General features: G+C 25.4%; 1 protein-coding gene across 1 annotated transcript in view; it reads right to left on the bottom strand.

Annotated features, from left to right (window-relative positions):
* Positions 1-23,797, bottom strand: part of LOC132928378 (disintegrin and metalloproteinase domain-containing protein 10) — a 76,248-nt gene that overhangs the window by 40,521 nt on the left and 11,930 nt on the right. The window contains exon 2 of the mRNA XM_060992996.1: positions 14,715-14,874. Within this exon, the coding sequence (XP_060848979.1) occupies positions 14,715-14,874 (160 nt within the window). The remainder of the gene's footprint in view (positions 1-14,714; positions 14,875-23,797) is intronic.

Below are 23,797 nucleotides of genomic sequence, written 5' to 3'. Positions count from 1 at the left end.
ATAATTACAAGTTATAACATAATCAATGTTGAATTTTAAAATAATTGATATAGCCAATATAGGCCATACAATTCAATAGATTATAGTTGGTTCAAACGTTCAATAAAGTTCAAACTAAAACAATTCTTCACTTGTACTTAAATTATTTTTTACTAAATAATTGTATATTTTTAGTTAATATAAATTAGGGAGTTAGTCTTGAATTTAGTCTACGATTAAAGTGTATTCACCTAGAGCGGCTAAAGCTTCTTCGGACTATAATAAACGTGGTAATAATAATTGATAAAACGATTACTGCAGATATTTATCAATATAATTTTATCAGCCAAAAAAATGACTGGGTTATATAATTTACCTAATACCTATGTATGTAGGCAACCTATACCTATACGTAAAGACGCAACTGTAAATAATATAAATATTATATTATAATATTTCTAATAAAATATAAAACCATAATATACACACGTTAAAGAAATTAACATATTATTGTATTTTATCACTATTTTAACATCAATGATAGTTATACTCTTGACATTTAAACTATAAGATGACCTTTGACAAAAATCCATTTTAAGCGACATTTAAAGAAAACAAAAACCCTTTTTTAGACTTAATAATATTTTATGTAAGCACAATACATAAATTCTACAAAAAATAAATTTATTAATGTGAATTTTATATATTTTTTTCTGTTTATATAAGGAATCTATCCATATTTTTTTATAAATATGTGTAGGTAGAAAATATATATAATAAGGAACAGTTGGAGAAACTTGATGACATTGGAAAAACTAAATGGTGTGTTGTGTGTTATGTGTATTTGTATGATGATACTCGGTCATAACATGTGTATATAGTATGTGGTTTGATTATTTAATTATATTATTATATATTTTTTTTAAACACGTGTTTCTACAATATAATACAAGAATAATAAACTAATACCATACGGTATAGTCATCTATTTTTTAATCCATGTACAAGACATACATTTTTATTCGTCATCGGCACATTTTATAGCATATTTAATTTGTTTACTTGAAATAGTGAGTGCAAAATTTAATAATACATAAGTTTAAGTATTAATTATTTAAATGTGCAGTGATATTATTAATAACACATAAAACACACGACTATGAAATATGAATATTTGAAATACGTTTTATTGATCGATAGTGCAGCTATATAAAATGGAATGATATATTGATGTTTAATGTTTATACTCAGTTTCTATATTTAAAATACAAGCTTGAGAGCTCCAAACAATAATGTTTGTTATCATCCTTAAAATCATAATAGATGCCTACAAAAATGCAGGCAGGATTAACCTTCCAGACGACGTAGGATCAATCAATTACGACCCTGGGGCTACATTTCTTATTAATTTTCTTTTCATCCATAGACAATGAATCACGAAGAATATACTATTATTAGAGTAGGTGTTTAAATCATACAAATTTAAAAACAAAAATATGATTAATAATTGCATAATGTGTAATATTATTATAGAATATGAATACTATAATATAAATATACACACATTTTTCAAGGCATTATTTTGTGATAAAATTATTTTTATATTTAGTTATATATTACTCTTGAACGTATGAAGAGAGGTTGACTGAAGTATGGTCCTAAAAGGGTTAAATTGGGTCAACAAGAATGCGGGTAGATAAAACATTCGTGAGGGTTATCCAAAATTTTATGAAATTAATGGAATGAAAAATAAAGTGTACAGCGTTAACAATATTATAATCTTGTTCAAAGTTAACATAAAAAAATAATTCATTATATATATATAATATATATATATATTTTTTTTAATTTTTAATTTTAAACGAATCAATAAATCTATATAGGATACGAGGTACTTAATTAAATATGGTTTGTATGAAATCGAATACCAAACCCCATTTCAATTTTTACTTACCGACATTTTTTTTAACTGTATATTCTTTAACCAATCACAATACCTACTAAAATTTTAGAATATATACGAAATGATCTAATTAAGTGTGTATATTCATTATTTTGGGGTCTTTAATTTTTGAAAATATAATTTTCATACAATTTCTTATTATTCCTATACGACGTGTTTTAAAAAATTATACAAGATTTATATAATTTGACATCAAATGATATTAAAAAAATATTTTGAAAAAAGTTGGAGCTTTTCAAAATAATGAGTGTAAACATAAATGGATCACGTCGTATATAATTATAATATTAATAATATTATGCTAAAAAGATGTATAAACACTATAAAATAATGATTTTATTTATTTCAAATTGTGAACTCACGAGCCTCAACGCGAACATTTTCATTATTATACTATATTATATTATACTTTAATAAAATAATAAACATAAATGTTCGTTTATATTGAGTACCAATGTACTTGATATAAATTACATCAAAATTTCTACAAGTAATCCTTATTGGTAATAATAAAATCTATATGCATCACTATTTTCTTGGTTCATAATATTTAATTATTTCTTGTAGTTAAGTTACCTAACTACAATAATATTTATCATTTAATTTAGTCACAAAATAATATTTTTACACGATTTTTTAAGAGAATACGTAAACACTCTTTGATTCAACATAAATTAAACTTTAATTCTTCTACATGTATGTACAATACCGTCGCTATAGACATTTTATTATATAAAAAAAAAAACGTGAAGCGGTATTAATAACGACATCAGAGGGAAAATGAAGGGGTATTTATTTTAATGGCACCTGTCATGGCAACGATGGCAGTAGGGTCGACGAAAAGACAACATCCGAAAGACAAATAAAATTTGCAAGTATAATCATTATTTGCTAACGACGTAGTGCTAAAAAGTTGCCTGGAAAATTGTATACTCCTCTCGCAATAACCCAAGGGCTTAGATACTTTTCTTTGAGTTCTTTAGAGATTTAATCGTTTCCTACCGTAACGATCAACCACAGCATCGCCAGCATCACCACTCAGTATGAATCACCCAGCGTAATTAAAAGGTAACCTTTCAACTTTTCTGTATTCCAATTACAGCATTCATGTTTCAACCTGGAATCGTTCATCTTCAACCAACCTACACTTTGATGATATCCCGCAGACTTCCTATCGACTTCGATCAAAAACCCAACAATCTACATACAATTATTATGGTTCGTGTGAAAAATTATACTCGTACGTTTAGAATTTACAAAAAAAGAATTATAGTATATATTAAGTATTATAAATATAGAGAGTGTGAGAAAGAAAAAAGTTTATATACCTTTCAAAACTTAATGTAATATTATAAAAATATATATACATGTATCAAATAATATAAAATAATTAAATTATTTATAATTTCTAAATATGGACTTAAATAAGTCAAAAATTAAAATGTATTCCTATGTGATGTTAATTTACAATTAACAAATAAATATAAGAAACAAAACTTGTCTGAGTACTTCGATCCAGAAATTTGTAATCGATGTAAAGCCATTATAATTAAAAAAACAATAATGGCAACATTGGATGAATTGCTGAAAACAATTCATAATTTTATACTTCCATTCATTTTTAAAATTTGCACACAACAGTATTTCAAGAATTAATTTATACACATAATTCTAAAAATTTTCAACAAATAATTATGAAAACAAATGTTACAGAAATAATATTTTCAGAGTGTCTACAATGTGAGGTACAATAATGTCTGTAGTCCTATAAGTACAATGTATATTACAGTTTCGCCTACGCGCACTATTCAAAATATAATAAAAATACATTAGACTAATGCTTTGTTATTGTAAGAACCCTGTTTTTGTGATAATTTTATGATATTGACGAATGAATAAGACAATTATATGATATGTACATATGTTGTTATTTTGTTAAATAATATATAATATAGTGTGTCATATTTTGTTCCAGTGGATGAACATTGAATACGAAATGAAAAGTAAATTTATTATTTTCATACATTTATCGTGTCAACGCTTCAAAACATAGTATTTGTTTACTTACATAATTGAATACAGAATAAATATCGTAAGACAGTAAGTTAAATTTTAAGTATCATCAACTGTGTCAGATAAATTATTGAAAATCAGACAAAACTTTGAATTCAAATGCATTTATCGTGGAATAAAAGTTGAAAAATAAATTATTACCATTACATATTTTCAACTAAAAATTATTAATGGTTTTGTACACTACTATAATTTCTGAAAAATATTTAATTGATATACTATAATTGATAGTTATTTGAAAACAAAATAATTATGAATTCTAGTATTACTTAGCAGTCAACAATATTGATAGTTGATCATCGTAATGTAAATTGAAAAAAATATGTATTTGAAAGAATATGAATATTTTAATCATTAAATTATATTTTTGAAAATGATGATTATTTTAAAATTGTGCATCTATTCTCTTTGATCATATCATAAACTTAAAACTTATTAATTTAATATAATAAACTTTAATTACATAATAACTACAATAGCTTCAAGCTTTCAACGAACAGTAAAAAATCAAAAATAAACGTAATTTATGTTAGGTTTCACTGAATAGCATAGCCGCATAAGTATTCAAATTATTCAATAACATTTATTTTAAAATAAACGAAATTTATAATACGTTATCTTTTTTTGTAAAATGTATGACATAAAACAAAAAAATTTACATAATATATAAATTATATCATATTACAAAACAAAATTAAACCAACATTTAATTTTTGATCTTCAATTACAAAACTATGCTTATGTTATAAATTTAAATAATATTTACGAATAATATATTATTTAGAACAGAAAAAAACTGTTGAAAGTATAGGTTCTTAGTAAATTACCATACAACTTTTTCAATTTTCTAATAATTTTATTTTTCCTGCCAAGTTAAAGGTTAACTGTTAAAATTCAGAATAACGGGTTACGCTTATTAACGTCGAATTACTTAGACCATATAATATGTATTATGTTTATATTTATTTATTACATTATTAAATTTTATATTTTACCTATTTTTTGTTTGGAATAAATTAATAATTATAGGTACTACTATAATAAATATTTTTTTTCCAAAACTAAAAACTTTACATTTTTTATTAAAAAAACACACATAACACAGCCACATTGGTTTAGTTTCATAAAAGTAAAGTATATTGCAATTTTCAATTTAGAAAATCTATCATAAATAGTTTGGTACCTAACTTAAATAATTAGAAGAATAATGAACTATTGTTTACAATAATGATTATAAAATTAAATAATATTGTCAGTATTTATCACAAAAACTTGTTCCACTCTACAAATTTTTGGTGATAAATAGGTACGTTCATAGTAAAATTGTTGAGGACGAATAAACATGTATAATATACATCTTACATTTCGACGGCCTGTAGTTTTTAAATACCGCAATACTATGCCTATGATTATTAAAAATAACATGACACAAAATAATCAGAACAAAACTGTCGTGGGTGACCTAGTAACAGTTTTGATGAACTGTTTCCGTCACGGTAATAGGATACTGTTTATGTCTTCCTTGTATTTAGTGGTTTATTGGAATATTCTATTTTCCTATTATTTAAGTTGGTCGTAAAAAAAATACTACCGTTTTAATTTTGGTTAAAACTGCTGTAAAAATATTTTGCGGCTTCTAAGCTGCGAGTTTTAAATTATTTGTAACATTGTAGAACTTGATTTATAACCCCTATAATGGAATTCAACCTACAATATAATTGATTTGAGTTAATAAAGTACATATAACAAGTTATCAAAACATATCAAAATTAAATATTTAAGTTATTTATATATATATTAAAAGTAATTTAATGTATTATAAAAAAATGTATTTTTGATTTTACGGAATACACACTCCAAGCCTCCAAATCATGATTTAATTTAATTTTAAATTTTAAATATAGACTTAACCTTGGTAAAAAAAAATATTCAAACGTACGGCAAATAATTTGTTTTGTTATTAAATTAATAAAAAAGTTTGGTTAATATTTAAAACTTAAATCAACTATACAAAATAACTTTGTTTAAAATTATAAACTAGATATTTAAAACAGATTTTCATCATTATAATTTTATTTTTTTCAATAATATTTACTATAATAGTTTATAATCTAAAATTAAATTAAAAAAAAAATATTTATTATAATTATTTAAAAATTATAAATGTATTCTATATTTTTAATTAATCGCAGTCTTATAATTATTATTTTGTAAAATTTCCAATTTTAATTTATGTGTGTTTTATCTATATTATAATTATGTAAACAGTGTTGAAAATTAATATAAGTACTAATTATCAATATTTAATTGTCCGGTATGGTTTTAGAATAATTATGGTTCGTTTAAGGCTATCGATTTTACTGAATATTGCTCGTTGAGAACTAATTTCACAGAAAGGAAGATGACTAATAACAATCCAGTACCTCGAAAAGTTGGAAGCGGCGTCCCTTTAACGCGTACACACGCCTAAGGCTATACCGGAGGGAACGATAAGGAGGAGTGTAAGACAAGGAATACGAGGAGAAAGAGAATAATAATCAGTATGCGGACGCTATAACAACCAGCGTTGCGACGGAGATGCGGGGAAATTTCTACGAGGGTGCGGATGAAAAAGCCTTGATTATCAGCAGGAATAATACAACCGCTATGTTGTTAAAGAAAAAGAAGGAAACAAAATAATAACTGCCAAGACTTGGAGAGCCAACTGAGTTTTATTAGTATTATAATCCACATGAACCTTTTATTTATTTTTAATTTGTATGTAATTTACACCGTCGTTACTATTAAGGTGTAAGGTATATAGTTTATAGTATATAGTGGCTAGTTCATTAGTACCCCTCGAAAAGTAGCTGAATGTTTTATTTAAAGTTACCAATTTTTTGAACCATTGGCTTAACCGTGTCCGAAAACCTGGTAATGCGTCCACAAATGGCTATATTGTATATGATACACCTAAATTACGTAAGTATATATATAAATAAGTATGTAATTTATTTCAATTTTGAAATTTCCCAACGGATAAAAGCCGTCAAATATTTTAAATATTCACGCTACTCTGAATTTACAAGATAATTTTTAATCAAGAAAATGTGCAAATACAAGTCCTGGTAAGACTAAATTACATTTAATTAATTAAAACGATGACTGGGTAACTAAATCAGGAGATATATTAACAGATAAATATTCAAACATGAATTAGAGAGATCTATAGACATTCCCATACAAGTATTTTTGCATATAATAATGCTTATTTATAATATATAATGAAAACATTTCTGTTAAAATGTCATTAAAAACTTAACTAAAAATAGATAATATATAATATTATGTTTTATGTAGACATCATTAAATAGTTGTTCTAAAAATTATAAGCGATTGACAAAAAAAAATCTGCAAATTTTTGAGTAGATACAGTTATTATATTCGTACAAAAATATAGAATCTAACCTAACCTTAGATATATAGATATATATGAAAAATGTTATATTTCATTGGGAACATGTTCTTTTGTCATGTCAATAGATATATCCTTAACTGATGTTAGTAAAAAGCGATAGCTTTGAAAATGACATAGAATAAAACAATAGAAATTATAATGCATAATGGGTGAAGAAATAAGTAATATAGGTACCTTAGTAATAATATTACAAACATAAATGGAATTGACATGGAACAATAATAAAGGTTATTAATGAATAGTTCCATCACTTGGGACTTAGGTAAAAGTAATTTTACAAAATAGCAAATTTTAACAAAATTCTCGTGGAGTAATTGAAGAATAAGATAATGGATTTGTAAACAATTATTGCTGTATCGTGTATAAATCAACATTTCAATTGTAAATTAAATTTTGCGCGAGGATATCGTTTAATTAATATAGTAAGTACAACCATATTTTTCAAAAGATTAGAGTGAATTTTACCTTTAGATAAATATGTAAGTAAATATAAGCCTTAACTTATATTTAAAATATTTAAATATTATTAAGAAAATTATTTGAATGTATAAGTGCATAAAAAAAAAATACCGACATACAATGTTTGTATATGTACAAATGATGTGAAACGATAAATCATTTGTCTCCGGTCCCATGTGGCAGGAATGAGACATTATCAGTTTTCCCAGGAAACACCTTTTTGATGCTTTTCGCATGGCCGATTCGTTCTGTGTGACGTCCGTGTTTTCATTATATATATAAAAATGTCATAAACTCTTTTGCTGTCGTGTTACTATCCGATGGGACTAAAGGCCTAATACACGACTGACCAAGTTGTTTTAGTTTTACGAGTAAATCTAAACCTAACATATTTAACATTTTGTTACAAAGGTAATATCAACTTATAGTAAAAAATAAAACAAAACAAATTCTTCGAGATACACACTATTTTACTCAAAACCTAAAAGTCTTTACAAATATAATTGTATGAAAATTCAAATTTGTATTATACCTAAATATATTTTTTGCATTAAAACGTTAATTATAAGTATACGTATCTATTTGATCTTATTGTAGATTTAAAAAGAAAAATTACTTTTTTATATTGTAATATTTATATTTAATAATTTTTATGTAATTTTTCATAAATACTAATAAAATATTGCAAGTACACATTGCAAAACTAATATATCTTGCATCACATTAAGAATTGAAAAATTGTAGTTTACAATTTCAAAAGCTTATGATGCTCATTATAAACATTAAGAACGATTATTTCATTATAATTATAACTTAACTTTTGACACGGGAAATTTGAATTTAAAACAAAGTTTTAAACAGAAATTAACATGAATGAGCGACAGCTATTTGAATACATGTTAAAATATTTATCAACGAGAACTGACAACAGGACAAATAATAATTAATAGAGCGATTTTAATACGGATATATTAAACATACAGTTTACCAAATTATAATAAAACTTTTATTTTGAAATTAATAAATAAATCTTCAGGCTTTATACTATAGATTTTGAGGATATAAAAGCATAAGCAAATATTATATATCTTCTATTGACTTTAAAATATTTTTCTAAACATAGACAAATCGAAGAGCAATTTAAGATACATTGAAATCTATAGAAATGTAAGTATACTGTAAACTGAATGATCTACAAATTCAATATATATATATATTGTGTAAGCGTGTATAATGTATATGTGTGTTTTTAGTTGTATGTGCGTGTCCAAGTGCTAAGATTACTATAGCGTCGTAATATTGCAAGTTCGAAATACATACTGTGGAACTATCATAATACTGATTTATGAAGAAGGAAGGTCCACGGAGATCCTTTTTTTTAGTGTTTAACAATTTTTCTTCTTTTTATGAAAACCATTCACCAACTACTCACTTCTTGTCCACGGATAAAATATATTTATAAATCTACAGTAAGGAACGATATACCTAAATAACGAATATTAAAATGTGGAGTTGTATTCACGTAGATTGGACTCAAAATATTAAAAGAATTTTTAAAAGTTATGTGATTTAAATCGTGAATAATTTGAGTAATAATAAAATTAAAATAACTGAAATCCAGACAAGATACTGCAGTGTAGAGACTTGAAATCGTTTCATGTGGTTCATCGCAATTCTGAATAAAATGTGATACCTAGAACATTTCTACATAATTTAGAGTTCAGTAAAATACTTAAATCTACACTTTTCAACAATTTTATTAAAAAGCTTTTCGAACTTCGTACGAAATGAATAGAACATATCTTTCGATACTACCCCTTCTCACTCAAATAGTGTTCACAAAAAAAATGAGTAATAAAATTAAAAATTATAATTTGTTTTAAAAAAAAAACAAAAACTTTCAAATGCAAACGGAAAATTCTTTACTCCACACTATTTCCACTTTGACCTCAACAAATGTTTTACTGAGATATACTGAGTAATGCACGTAATATATGCGTCGTACTCACAGTGTCAGATTTTTTCAGACCGACCCTTAAGGGGAACGTCGAACCCGATGAAACAACGGTAAACGCGGTTCGTGTGCGTAAATATAATGTTGTGTTAGTTGGTGATCCCACGCGCACGCACACACACGCAAACCGCTGGTAGTCCTATGGTCGCACGTTAATCAATCCGTTACTAAACCCGATGGACATGTCGAGGTTAATCCTCTCGGTCAGACGTACACACACCATGGACTATCGCGCAGCACTATGCCGCGACACTGTCCTCCCGAGTACCATATATACACATAGGGCATAAGCACATGAGTTACATACGATAACGGGAATAATGATGATAATAATAATAATAATGTGATGTGTTCGGTATAAATGCACATACACACACACACATAATGCAATGAACGCGATTTCTTTGTGCTCGGCGATCTCGTGGACAAGAGTAATATAATACTGTGTATAGTTGAATACTGGACGATTTTTTTAACGACAACGAACGCTAGTTATTTCGTAAAGTACCTTTTTACTATTATACTTTCTTTCTATTTTACTTTCTTCGATAATGGCAATATTCTAAGTAGGTAATACGCGTAATTCTATTTTTTCCATACTTTTTTCAACCCCCTGTTTGTCGATGGTGAAATCACCACTGTCTGTACCAGCTGCACTATCTGAATAATTTAATCAACATTTCAACGTAAATTTAAATTTAAATATAAACTATCTATTGTAAAAATAAAGTCATTATTTATAGTAATTTTATCGTTTACATTTTAAATAAGAGGAAAGAGATATAGCAATGCGTAGAAATCTGTGATGTACTAATTCTCTGCCAATCTCAACTTAAAATTCTTGTTAATAAAAATACTATTCACGTTCCATACTCGATATCTATATAAAATCATCTTATTATTTTAGATTATAAAATTAAGAATATCGATTAATTGATAGTGGTAAAACTTATAACTTTAAAGGTGGTAAAAAAGTAAAACAAAGAGGCATTGAAGATTTATACATAGTAATATTTTAAAATAATAAGTGTACACTATAAGCACTCTGTATACGTGTATACTGTATAGGTTATATATCGTGTATATGCCTATGCCTACAATATCAACCAGCATGTAAATCGATATAGGTGCTTAACGGTACACCCACACTTGCACACATACATACATACATACACACGAGTGTATACAATATCGCATATATTTTAAAAGTGGCTATTATAAGATTTTTTAAAAAACTTACAAAAAATAATATGAAAATAAAAATAAATGTACTCATTCACTATTTTTTTTTTAATTTTAAATTTTATTATACTAATTGAGAAAAACAGTAATTTAATAAAACTTTAATTTTAGTTATTGTAGTGAATTATTTATGTATATTTAAAACAATAAAAATAAAATAAGTTATATGTATTTGAAAAATGTACCAAGCTGTTAGAAAACAAATACTGTTGGTTTTATTTCCAACCAAATTATATGACAAAGTTTTTAGTTGTTAACTTTATTTTACACTAAAACATTTCTTATGACTATTCTCAGTAGTTACTAATAATGTAATATGTACATTTATTAATTGTTTGATCGTAAACAAATTATTGTTTATGAAACATACCTACTTTAAAATCACAAACAAAAATGTTATTATTGAAACATATGTACTTAATCCAACTTCTAGACATCCACACGAGAACCAAATTTTACGAAAAATCAAATACCCCTAACTAAACTTTAGATCTAAAAATAATTAATATATGAAAGAATTGTTTAACCTATAACCACGAAAAAATCTTTCAATTTTAAATTTTATGTAAGAAAATAATAACCAAAATGTATGAATCGTTTGTACAAATGCACTTCTTTCATAGAGATAAACACTTTTAAGATAAATTAATACCTTAAAATGCTCTATATTATCTGACTTTGCAAAACAAAAGATAAAAACTGTTCATCATTCTTCCCCGGGATAAACCACGACTCTAGTTATACAGCCTTGTCCATTCCATTATTTTATGTTATACAAAAGATACGCTCATTGAATACTGTTAACTGAATAGTTATTACTTATTAGGTGCGCAATTATAAATCTAATGTATATTTTTACTAATATCAGTATATTTAACTTGCAACATTTAATTTGCAATTTTGTGTATTATAATTTGAACTACAAATTTGATTTAATGTGATATTTCCGTACAATTTGTTATATTATATTAATTTAGTCATAGGTACTTTCATATTCGTAAAAATTATATTTTCTATCAATTGAATAATTTTTATCAATAATTTAAAAGACATATCTATCATATTTTTGAAAAACATGATATTGTTCTTTCATACAAACTATGTTATATTATATTGTCTGAAAGATTTTTTAAAATTATAAATTACAAATTAAACTCAAATATTTACACTTAATTTTTACATCCATTTCCCCAGTGTAAAAAATAATTTATTTCTCATTCTAGACCGTGAACTTCTAATTGAGTAAGATACCTTTATGATATTGTTTGTTTTTTCTAATAAGTAACTACAGCTTTTTAAAGTTTTTTAAAACAAAACATCTATTTTTTCATTTTTTAGTAGCATATACAGTATACATTGCACATATTACATCGTTCTAAAAAAAGTTTCTCAGTTTATTTGTATTGTAGATTTTTATAATTAATTAAAAACAAATGTAATATAGTAAAAGCAAAAGACATAATTTTGATAAGTATTTAATATATAAGGGATATGAGGATGTTTTTAATATGAATATTTCATTTAAAAATTAATAAACTGAATAAATGTATACAATTATAACTATAATAATTTTTTCAAAAGAAATAGGTAAGTATTTAACTATTTTAAAATAAATATATTCTATTATTTTTTATCAGAACTGAGACATTTATATTGATGTTTTTTCTATTTTTAACACCACTCGCCAGTTACTTTATTGTTTGAATATCTAATAGCGATTAAGTTATAAAAGTATTGATACAATTATATAATAAACAAACAGAAAATAGCTATTTGATTATACTTCTACTTTAAATAATTTAACGTAAAAAATGTATCCATTAATGACGTTAAACTTTTAATAAATAACAGGCTTTATAATCTTTTCATATTTTACAAATTTTACATAAAAATTCAAAGTTCTATAGTTCCTATACAATTATAAGATTAATTGATAAAGTTCTTAAATGAAACTATAAATATTAAAAATATAAAACTTTAATTTTATGTATAAAAAATATACTATGGTTTAATGTGAATCTAATAAAAAAAGAAAAAGCAATATAGGAACCTCTATAGTCTATACTTAATACCTGACTATTTTATTCGATTAGTTTTAAAATAACACGAGAGTAAAATAATATTGTTATATAGAAATTCAACATTACATATTAATATGTTGTATGATAATATGGCGTCGAAAATTAAATATTAAAACTATTATAAACAAAAATAACACACATTGTTCAATAAACTTATGTTTTTAAACTATAAAAAACTTTACGAGTGCAAATTCGTGTTCTCAACAAAAATTTCACAGTTTAAATTATTTTGTAAAATCCAACCAATGAAGACTAAACCTATTTATAGATTCTTAGTAAAACATGTTAGTATTTAGAACAAAATACGTATAATATATTATATACTGTATAGTATTATTATCTGTACTTATTAGGTCATTTTGTTCCAAAATATTAAATGTATCTAATTAAATTAAAACATTGGGATATCAGTATTCTAAACAAATCCGAAAAAAATTAAATAAATAATTTTAATGATTTTAATTAAAAGTTGGTTGACTTTTAATCCTATTATTTCTAGTAAGAATCAATATGTATGACGCACTCGAATTACTAATATGTTTCAGTGGTTACGAGAAAATTACATTAACAGAACATAGTTAAATGCAAGTCTCTGGATACACTACTCCTTTAAAACGTTTACAATATAAATGAGCCTCGTCAATCCCAAAAGAATTTTTCTAGTATAAAATCTAATTTCGGAATCGGGAACAGAGCTGTTAGCTTTAGAAACCATATCATAGCAAGTGAATTAATTATTTCTATTCAGTTGTAGGCCCCACAGCTGTTCCATTTTTAATCTCATATCCCACAGGAAAAACAGGAATCTACAAGAAAGAAATTTTTGAAATAATTGAGCTCAAGTTTTAGTTTAATTTACCGTAAACATAAATTGTACGTGGTTAATTTTCGCAGATCCGCACTCGTGAGTCAAGTCCTGCTCGGAAAAATGTACTCTGATTAATGTATTTTTAAATTATAAATATATGTATATGTATATATAAGCAGTATTATACGCAATTTTATGCGTGTCTCTCTTAGCACTCAAGTAAACTATGCATATGTATTATAAATAATATTATTAATATGTTTTAAACACCTAATAAAACAATGCGATAAAACAACTAAATATACTTAAGACCAGAGTTTTATCACAATATAATGAAACAACCCAACGACATCGATGATGTATCTTGAACAGTATATTATAATATTGACTCCAGTCTACTTGGTGGGAAAATTTAGAAGATAATATATATAATATATACAATTTATTATTTGATAGTTTTATATACAATGTCTACTGCCCCGTTAGGCCGATCCAATTTTTACAGCAGCCGATAACTACTATTACGGTAATAAATTGAATGAGCAAAGTTATCGAGGAGAAAATATTTAGCTATACTCTAACATTAGTATAGTATTTTATAGTGAATATTCAATATTATGACATTATGCAACTCTAACCTGTGTGGCGTGGCGATGGTGAGTCGTAATGGCGATTGCAGTTGTTGATTACTAGCGCCGGCGTCCCTGCGCATCCTCCGGTGCTGTTCTAACAAGCCATTCCGGTCATATTCCGCAGGCGTATAGTGCTTTATGAAATGGTTGAGCGACGGCAATTTTCCTAAGAAAATAATAGAATACGTAAATTACATAATGCAATATCAACATATTTTAAGATAAAAATGTATTTGATTTTTGACGATAATATTACAATATCAACCTTTGAATTCACATTACGATTAACAAAACACCATGACAATAAAATATTTCAATACATATCGTAATATACCTAACTATAAGCATAACATATCATTCTCGCACACACTATACTCACATAAAAAATGTATGATTGTATGAATATTAAAAGAAATTATTTTGTTATCACATTGAAAATGTTGATTACAATTCATCTATCTTATTTTTTGTTAAAATAAGTTTTGATTATCTGCAAAACTTTTGTCCAAGTTTAATTCTTATGCTTGTAAAAAACTTGTTAAAAAAAATTAGTTTGTTTTTGACATTTAGATAATATAAATTCTTATAAAGGTATTGAGTTATATGTAACTATATATAGTCAAACTATTTACGAGTATAAACAGATTTTTTTTTAAACAGTAAATTGTTTCTGCTGGAAAATTACCATTTTACACATTAAGGGTATTTTAAGTGAAGTGACGTGGGATTAATACTATAATAATCGTAGAATAATTTAAAAAGTTATTATTCAAAAACATTTTGAAATACCTTATACCTTTTGACTAACGATAAATGAATCACGTTATAATCCGTGTGTATTTAATATTATTATATACGCCACTGATCAGTGTATCGAATAGAAGCAATAATACAGTAACAGCAGCAGCAGTGGCAATGAGAAGAATCGTATGTATATATACAGCAGCGAGCATGCTATTATCGGGTGATTCACATTGTGGTAGTAGTTGTGGCGGTGGCAGTGATGGTGGTGGTGGTGAATGTGGATGGTTGTTAGAGCAGAGGAATAGTGGCCGGGTGGAAAAATAATGACCAAACACCAACACCCGCCGCGGCGCCCCGGATGCACGCCAAGGGGAGGGCAAGAAATAATACCTTCATAAATCTGACTGGTTGTATAATTGAAAACGACTCACACACCTATCTCGGTTGTGCTCACCCTTCTTCTTCACCCCCCCCCCCCCAACCACTTCCCCCACTCATCGATCTCTCTCTCTCACACACACACACACACACACACACACACACACACACACACACACCATAAATAAATATACATATAATTTATAATATATACACTATATGCAAAACGCGAATATTGCCGAGGAATGTGCCCCACACTTTCGCTTCCCACTGCATCGTGTTGTACATAGCGAACACCTAAATCGATATTTTGATAGCCCTTATTCGCACAGCCTATATAAAATGTAATATGTATTAGATTATACATACATGTTTATATGCATACATGCACACACATCGCTGTGCACGTTATTACTCTATAACACAAATGTCCAGTTGTAAATAGTTAGCCGTTGCTGTGATGTGTGTATTATACTCGTATATTTGTGCGTACGGTTCTTGAATTGCACATTGCATATATTATATTAAATTATTAACGATATAATAATAACATGCAATTCAATGATTTTAATATTGGGTATAATGAAGTAAAGAGACTGCAATTGTTTTTAAAAAATCACAAACGCGTTGAAAATACTAATGAAATTTATACGAAAAAATATATATGTACCTAAGCACAGATAATATCGTGTTAGAATATTTAAAATCATAAACGAACCCGTACATTCAAAAGAATTGACCCATTTTAAATAAACAGATATATCCTGATTATAGGTAGGTAAGTGTCTAAAATTTTGCTCCGTGACGTTATAGCATCCACATATATATATTTAAGAAATATTTATTGTGAAAATGAAATAACCACAATAGAAATAATTTAACTAACCTGTAATTTAGTCTACCACAATATGGTTAAAGCTTATATGAATTATATTTTCATCGTTTACAGATTCTAAAATACAGTTAGAAATAAGAAAAAATTATTAGCCATAGATTTCTACACACGAAATTAACCTAAAAATCACTTATATTATTTATAGTTTACTATAAAAATACTTAAATAATGAATTGTCCTAGGCCATACTTTATTTTGTTTGAATCATTATCCTTTTAGGTAGTTATATTTAAAATAAATATGATAATGTTTCATTTTTATTAATTAAATTTATTATTTAAAATAACTCAATAAAAATAAAAATACCTAATACGAATAATAAAATTATATATATATATATTATAACTGATAATATATAATAACTTGTGAATACAAATATTTTACTGCTAACTCTTTAAATTTTTTCACGTAATTGTTATATTTCAATAACGATTGTTTTTTTTTTATTAAATCACAAGTAGCCATCACATAATGAGATTCATTATCATAATAAAATAACGAACATTACATTTTACATCCATTATAAATATTATAAAGTTATTTTTTTTATCATCCTACATCATTAATAACTGTAATCATCAAAGTTTTTTCAAAAATTATTATAATACGTATGTATCATGAAATTTAAAAAAAACGTGAAATATTATTATTCATAAATGTATAAAATTTCAATACTGGTGTTTATATAATTATTTTAACATTTTACAATATACAAGCCTATATTAAGCGTTAATTTATTTATGGTTACATTTAATCCTATTAAAAGCGATTCTAAACAATGGATCCATTATTTATAGTTGTTAACAGATTTGTTAATTTTAATTAATCTGTTACACTATAATGTGTTTTATAAGTGCACTTATTAGGTACTTTTCTTTAATTTGTACATATGTTTAAGTTATATTTAAAATAACAAAGGTAATGACTATAAAGCAAATATATTTGGTTAATTTATTAATTTGCTTAATTATTTATTTATTAATATCAAATAATTTAACATACAAATCAATGATTTCAAATTAAATGTTTAGATCGCATTAAAAAGTTTCCTACGTAAAACCTGCATCAATCTGATAATTCTGATAGAATATCTTTCTCAACTGCCACCAAAACTTTATTTTAAATTGTCTTAAACTCGTAACAAATTGTTATTTTTACTATAATAGTTATTGCAGATTGCAGAAGTTTTGAAACAAAAATATCAACCCAATTTGGAGTTTTGATTTCCACTTGATTTCTCATGATAATATTAAAACAATATGCATGCACATTGCACATATTATTATAAAGGTACTACATTTATATTTAGATAATATTTAACAATACTAGCTTATACATAATGAAGTGTTATTTTATTATTATATAATATTTTATATTTGTTAATTGTATCGTAACAAACCGAAATCGGTCTTATCTCATAAATATTCAATGCATTCTACCATTATTTTAGATGATATTTATTAAGTTATCTCTTATCTATTTAATCAATTGAAATTCGGACTGCATTCATTAAAAAAAAACATCAAAATTCATCAAAATAAAAAATAAAACAACGAATTAAATTGAAAATACTAAAACTATGGAAATGTATGATTAGACTTTTCAATAATTAACATCTGAAATATCTATAAAATCTTGTGTATAAATACACACACACACACATAACGAATAAACATTTTGAAGACTATACAATTCAATAAAAAAAAATACGAATATTATATATAAAAATTAGATCGTAAATTATTAATAATTTTGAATATTTATTTCGTAATTATATTGTAGGTAGTATTTATTGGATACTCCAATTACATTTCTTATAAGAGTGGCTCCAGGGGCCATAGATACCACCCCCTCTAGTAATTCTAAAAAACTATAAATTGTTGAAAACAAAATTACAAAAAAAATAAAGTATAAATTAATATAATAATATAATTATATAAAATACAATATGGTATGATATTATTATGACTCAACCAAGACTCTGGACTCAGTCTGGAGCCCCTGATTTCTTATGAATAATCAATTATCATTTATCTACCTATGGTAACTACAATGGATTCAGCAATAGCACCTGTACATAATATATGTAGGTACCTACATGTGGACCACATCACCAACATTGCCATACAACCCTCTGGGGATTTATTTTAATTAATACCGACGGCGGCCATTAGTTAAATTGAATTGCCACATTCAGAATTCCACAAAGCCTTTACATGGCAAAATAACGAAAGCCCAGTTTTGAAATCACGAAGCCTCCCTACCCCCCTATCCCCCCATTACATGCCACTAATACCATTCACTGTCACTCGAACACTATCACGACCCTCCACTTCGACTCATTTAACTTGCTGTCACACAATTATTGTCATACTGTTACAGTATCCTAGGGCGATTATATATATATATAAGCGACAGTAAAATGGACCGTGCTCAATATATATGCCAAGGCAACGGTTTGAAATCTGGAGTTTAACTTGCGACCAAATGCCTCTCCGAAATGGGACCCTCCTTTTTGAGCGCACTAACAGAATGTCAAGAGGGACGCCTAATTTTTATCCCGAAAAACATTCACGGACTTTTCGTTTATTGATCCACAAAGTAGCAGTAAAAACACGAAAAACCAAAACAGTACGCAGTGCTCTTCTTCACTTCACGCGTCTGCCCAAGTAAATTATATTATTTTTTTTCATTCAGTAAGTATTTTATTTTAATTTAATAGCACATATATTGATAAATGGTGTTGTGAATAATATATAGCAATTCATTAATAAAAAAAATAATCAATTAATTCTTATAATTATATTTTTAATTTATACGTTTGCAATGCACACTCGATAAAAAATACTACATTTTAATTTTATCAAAAGGTACCTATTCACATTTCAAAAGTTATTCTAGTAAAACAGAATAATTTAAACAAGCGCGTTTCCTATATAGATACTAAATTCTTTCAGGTATACAGTTGTTTGTGTATTATATATATTATAAATAATACAACCGTCATTTATTCGTAAATTCTCATTTAATTGTTTTCAAACGTACAACATACTGTTATAATTTTTTTTTTCATACTTAAAAAATAATATTTTACCATATTAACCTCATTTTAAAAATAATAAACTTTTTTATTCTAAGCCTGAACGTTTCTATGATAAAAGGCGTACCTACCCCAATGACAAATTTTCTTGAAACTTTAAAGACATAGTAGCTACGATTTTATAGATTATTACATACACGCTAGTAATCAATATTAGAATAATTTATACAAAATATATATCTCTACCCCTAAAAATATTTAAACATTGCATAGAAATACTGACATGTCTATAATAATTTACTAAAACGGTTATACTGTATGGTAATTAGTGAAAATAGAGTATAATAATCATAAAATATAACTACTGAGACAAAGTTGTAATTAAAAGCATAATATAATCCTATTAATGGTATTAACAAAATGATACCAAAACAATATTTTTATAATTTACATTTTTAGGCATAATACCAAACAAAATTTTGATGGTTAATATAAAAGCTTATAAGCTCAAAATCAAAAATTTATATTTATTATTAAATGTGAATAATCAATAATAATAAATGTTGATAGGTATTTATATATTTTTAAGTTTTCACAACGTACCTAATTTTCTTTTTTAGAAATATTATCACGCAAAATATTACTGGAATAAGTATGTTAATCAGATCAGATTTAATACGTAAAAAAAAAATTTAGATAAAATATATTTATTATATACCTATGTAAATTCATTGTAAATACATATTAAACATAAGAAATGTTTACTGATATATAGTTTATATAGATATTATAGAGACACTATAATATATTTATCCAATATGTAATTATATAAGTAATTACGTTTTAAAAAAAGTTTTGATTGAATTTTTCATTAATAGTTTTTATAAATAAATTAACCGTTTTTAAGTTAAACTGACTATAAAAATATACAATATGTGTAAAAAAAGAATAATACAAACTGTAGTTAAAAGGATTGGAAACAGTGATTTTTTGATTTTAACTTTACCAAAAATTTAAATATGTCAATTTTTAATAAAATGTTTTTAAGATTTTTAGGAAGATAAAATCAAATATGTGGGAAAGTCAATCTCAAGGATACTTGATGACAAATTCAAATCTGTGTTCAGAATTCTTGTTGCTTCATTATATCAATCGGTAAATTGAAAATAGAACATGTCTATAATCTTATGTTGCGTTTGTGTTAGACAAAGGCAGAAAATCACCGCTTTCAATCCGACAATCCCCTTAAATTCAAAATAGGTATTACATATCTATTCATTTGAATGAAAGATTAAATATCTGACTAACTATCTATACCTACATCATTGGATAAATAAAAAAATTCGACAACATTCCTATAAGTAATATTTTTAAACAATTGTCAACTATGGACCACATAGGTAAATTTTGGTAAGTCGTAGACATTTTCAAAATTAACTAAGGAAAAACTTTTTTTTTAATTTTAAGCGGAATGATAAACATATTGGTATGAGTATATGTTAATTTATATTTTTTTTTATATTTTTCACAATATATTTACAAAATTCGTTAAAGTCGTGAAAATTGAAAAATATTTTTTTTCTCTTTTCATCTATTTTTATTTAAAAAATGAAAAATAATTATCATTAAAGTTAAATGTTAAAATAATATTCATCAAGACTTATTGTACCTACATCATTTTTTTTTTTTTTTTTGTTATAATACGCTTATAGTTGACGATAAAATATTTTGGTGACTGATAAGAACCATCTCCTTATAATATACTAACTATTTACCAAAGTAAATCTATTGTTTTTACTCGAAACTCTGAAATTTGTAAAAAAAAGTATAGAAGTCTACTACTTTTTTAGTTGATCACTATAATGGATGTGTTAAATTTAAATTCAGTGATAGATTATTATGGTTCTTATATATAAAAAAAAGACTGTGAGCAATTAGGTTAGACTAATGATAAAATAAATACCAAATAGCTTAAAATAAATCTAAATATTTTGATAATTTAATTATGTAATAATAGCATATGCATTGTGTGCACACATTGACAAAAGTTTCAAGTCCTTAAACATTTTTGAATTATTATAAAATAAGTAAAATCGTTGATTTTTGTTTAATTATTGAATTTTCTATAAATTTGAATTTGTTATGTCTATATAACAAAATGATGCATACTTATTATAGTAGTTATTATATTGCTGTAAAAATTTTTAGAGAAAATATCGTATCAAATTGTCAATCTAATGTGTTTAAATTAAAAAAATGTATGCATTTTCAACTAAAATATAATTTACATCCATGACAACCTCCTATGACAAGCCTAACACCAAAAAACTAAATAGAACATAATATATTCATAGCTGTGCTTTTATAAAAATATTATGGTATCTGCTACCTAATACATATTAATCAAACCTATATTCAGTAAAAAAAGAGCTAGGTATTTTTAAATTATAGTAGATTAAATATAGTATTTAATATAGTATATATTTTATACAATTATGAAAAATCATTGATATTCTGATTTTTTACAATCTTGTTTCAAAATAACACAATTGTATAATGTTGTTAAGACGGGATTTTATTTTAATTAGGACTACTTCACAACGATCACGATTATTATTGTTTTAAAAACAATATAAAAATTAATTTATCAATAAACTACAGCTACCACCACTTCTACCGCCTCGTATTACCACGAATTTTCTAAAAAATATTTTCGCTATACCATTCAATAATAAAAATGGACAACTTTTCATACCGACATACTTTAAGCCACGTATATGACATCAATGAACTAAAATAACAGAATTATATTGTTATTGTATTGAACATCGATTGTAGTGAAAAAATAAAATTACGTTAATCGAGAATCATATGTATAAATAAGTAAAAAATAAATATAATGTTAGCCAGTATAAGTATAAGTGCTTAAAGTGCCTAAAACTTGAACGTAATATTGTAAATGCTTAAATCCACAATTTTTACCATATAAATACTACCGTCGCGCTGGATTAATATGAGGTATATCAAGTTCCCTAAAATGATTAATTTTACGGTAATTTTATTATATTAAAAAATTATTAATATTTCTATGATAACATTAATGATACCAACAAAAATTACGTATATGTATATGTTAACTAAAAGCATGTTTATAGAAAAAAAAATTAAATTAAATCCTTAACTATACAAAGTATTATATTGTGCTAAGGAGTTGGTAATTTGTATTCAATGAAATTAATTATAAAAACACTATTATACTTTATATTACACATTCATTCATATTCTAAACAGTAAAACATTATATCAGTTAAATTCATAATACGAGTACACCCTTTAATATATAACATCAATTTACTCGAGTTCTTAGTCGTTTTTTTTGTTCCTAGGCTATTCATCCACCCAGAGTTTGTAAAAAATATAATAGATATCCAGAATATGAATATATAGCTTAACTTTAACATAAATACATGTATTTACTATTAAATCATACAAATAAACATTTAGTTTTAAATCATTATTTATATATATCTACTTTTGTAGCTTATTTATATTATTTTTGTACTATTAAAATATAATGTACCTAGCAAAACACATTTATTTATAACATGGAAAATTAATTTATTAATTCATTTAAAAATAAAATGATAAAAATAAAAAAAAAAATATTACATGAATTCGACCCACTTATTTGTGTAAAATATATTTCTAATATAAGGAAATGCATAGCAATAAAATCTATACATTACATAACGATATCTTATTTAAGTGGAAAACTTCGAAGATTCCATTCGCATTGTTCTCATTTTAACAAAACAAAACGTGTAATTCTGGATAAAACAAGAGGATTAGTATTATTGTGACTCACAGCAAGTTACTCTAGGTGTCTCCGTGCTGCAAAATTCCATTATCCAGAACAACTGAATAATTCAAAGTGACATTACTGATGGTAAAACAGAGATTGTTAGATCTATAAAGTGAATTCAGCTATTTGTTCAATTGATATTTATTTCTTGAAATATTTCATCTGAAATG

This window comes from Rhopalosiphum padi, chromosome 4 (genome assembly GCF_020882245.1).
Source record: "Rhopalosiphum padi isolate XX-2018 chromosome 4, ASM2088224v1, whole genome shotgun sequence".
NCBI lineage: Eukaryota > Metazoa > Arthropoda > Insecta > Hemiptera > Aphididae > Rhopalosiphum > Rhopalosiphum padi.
This window is presented reverse-complemented; position numbering and strand designations above follow the sequence as displayed.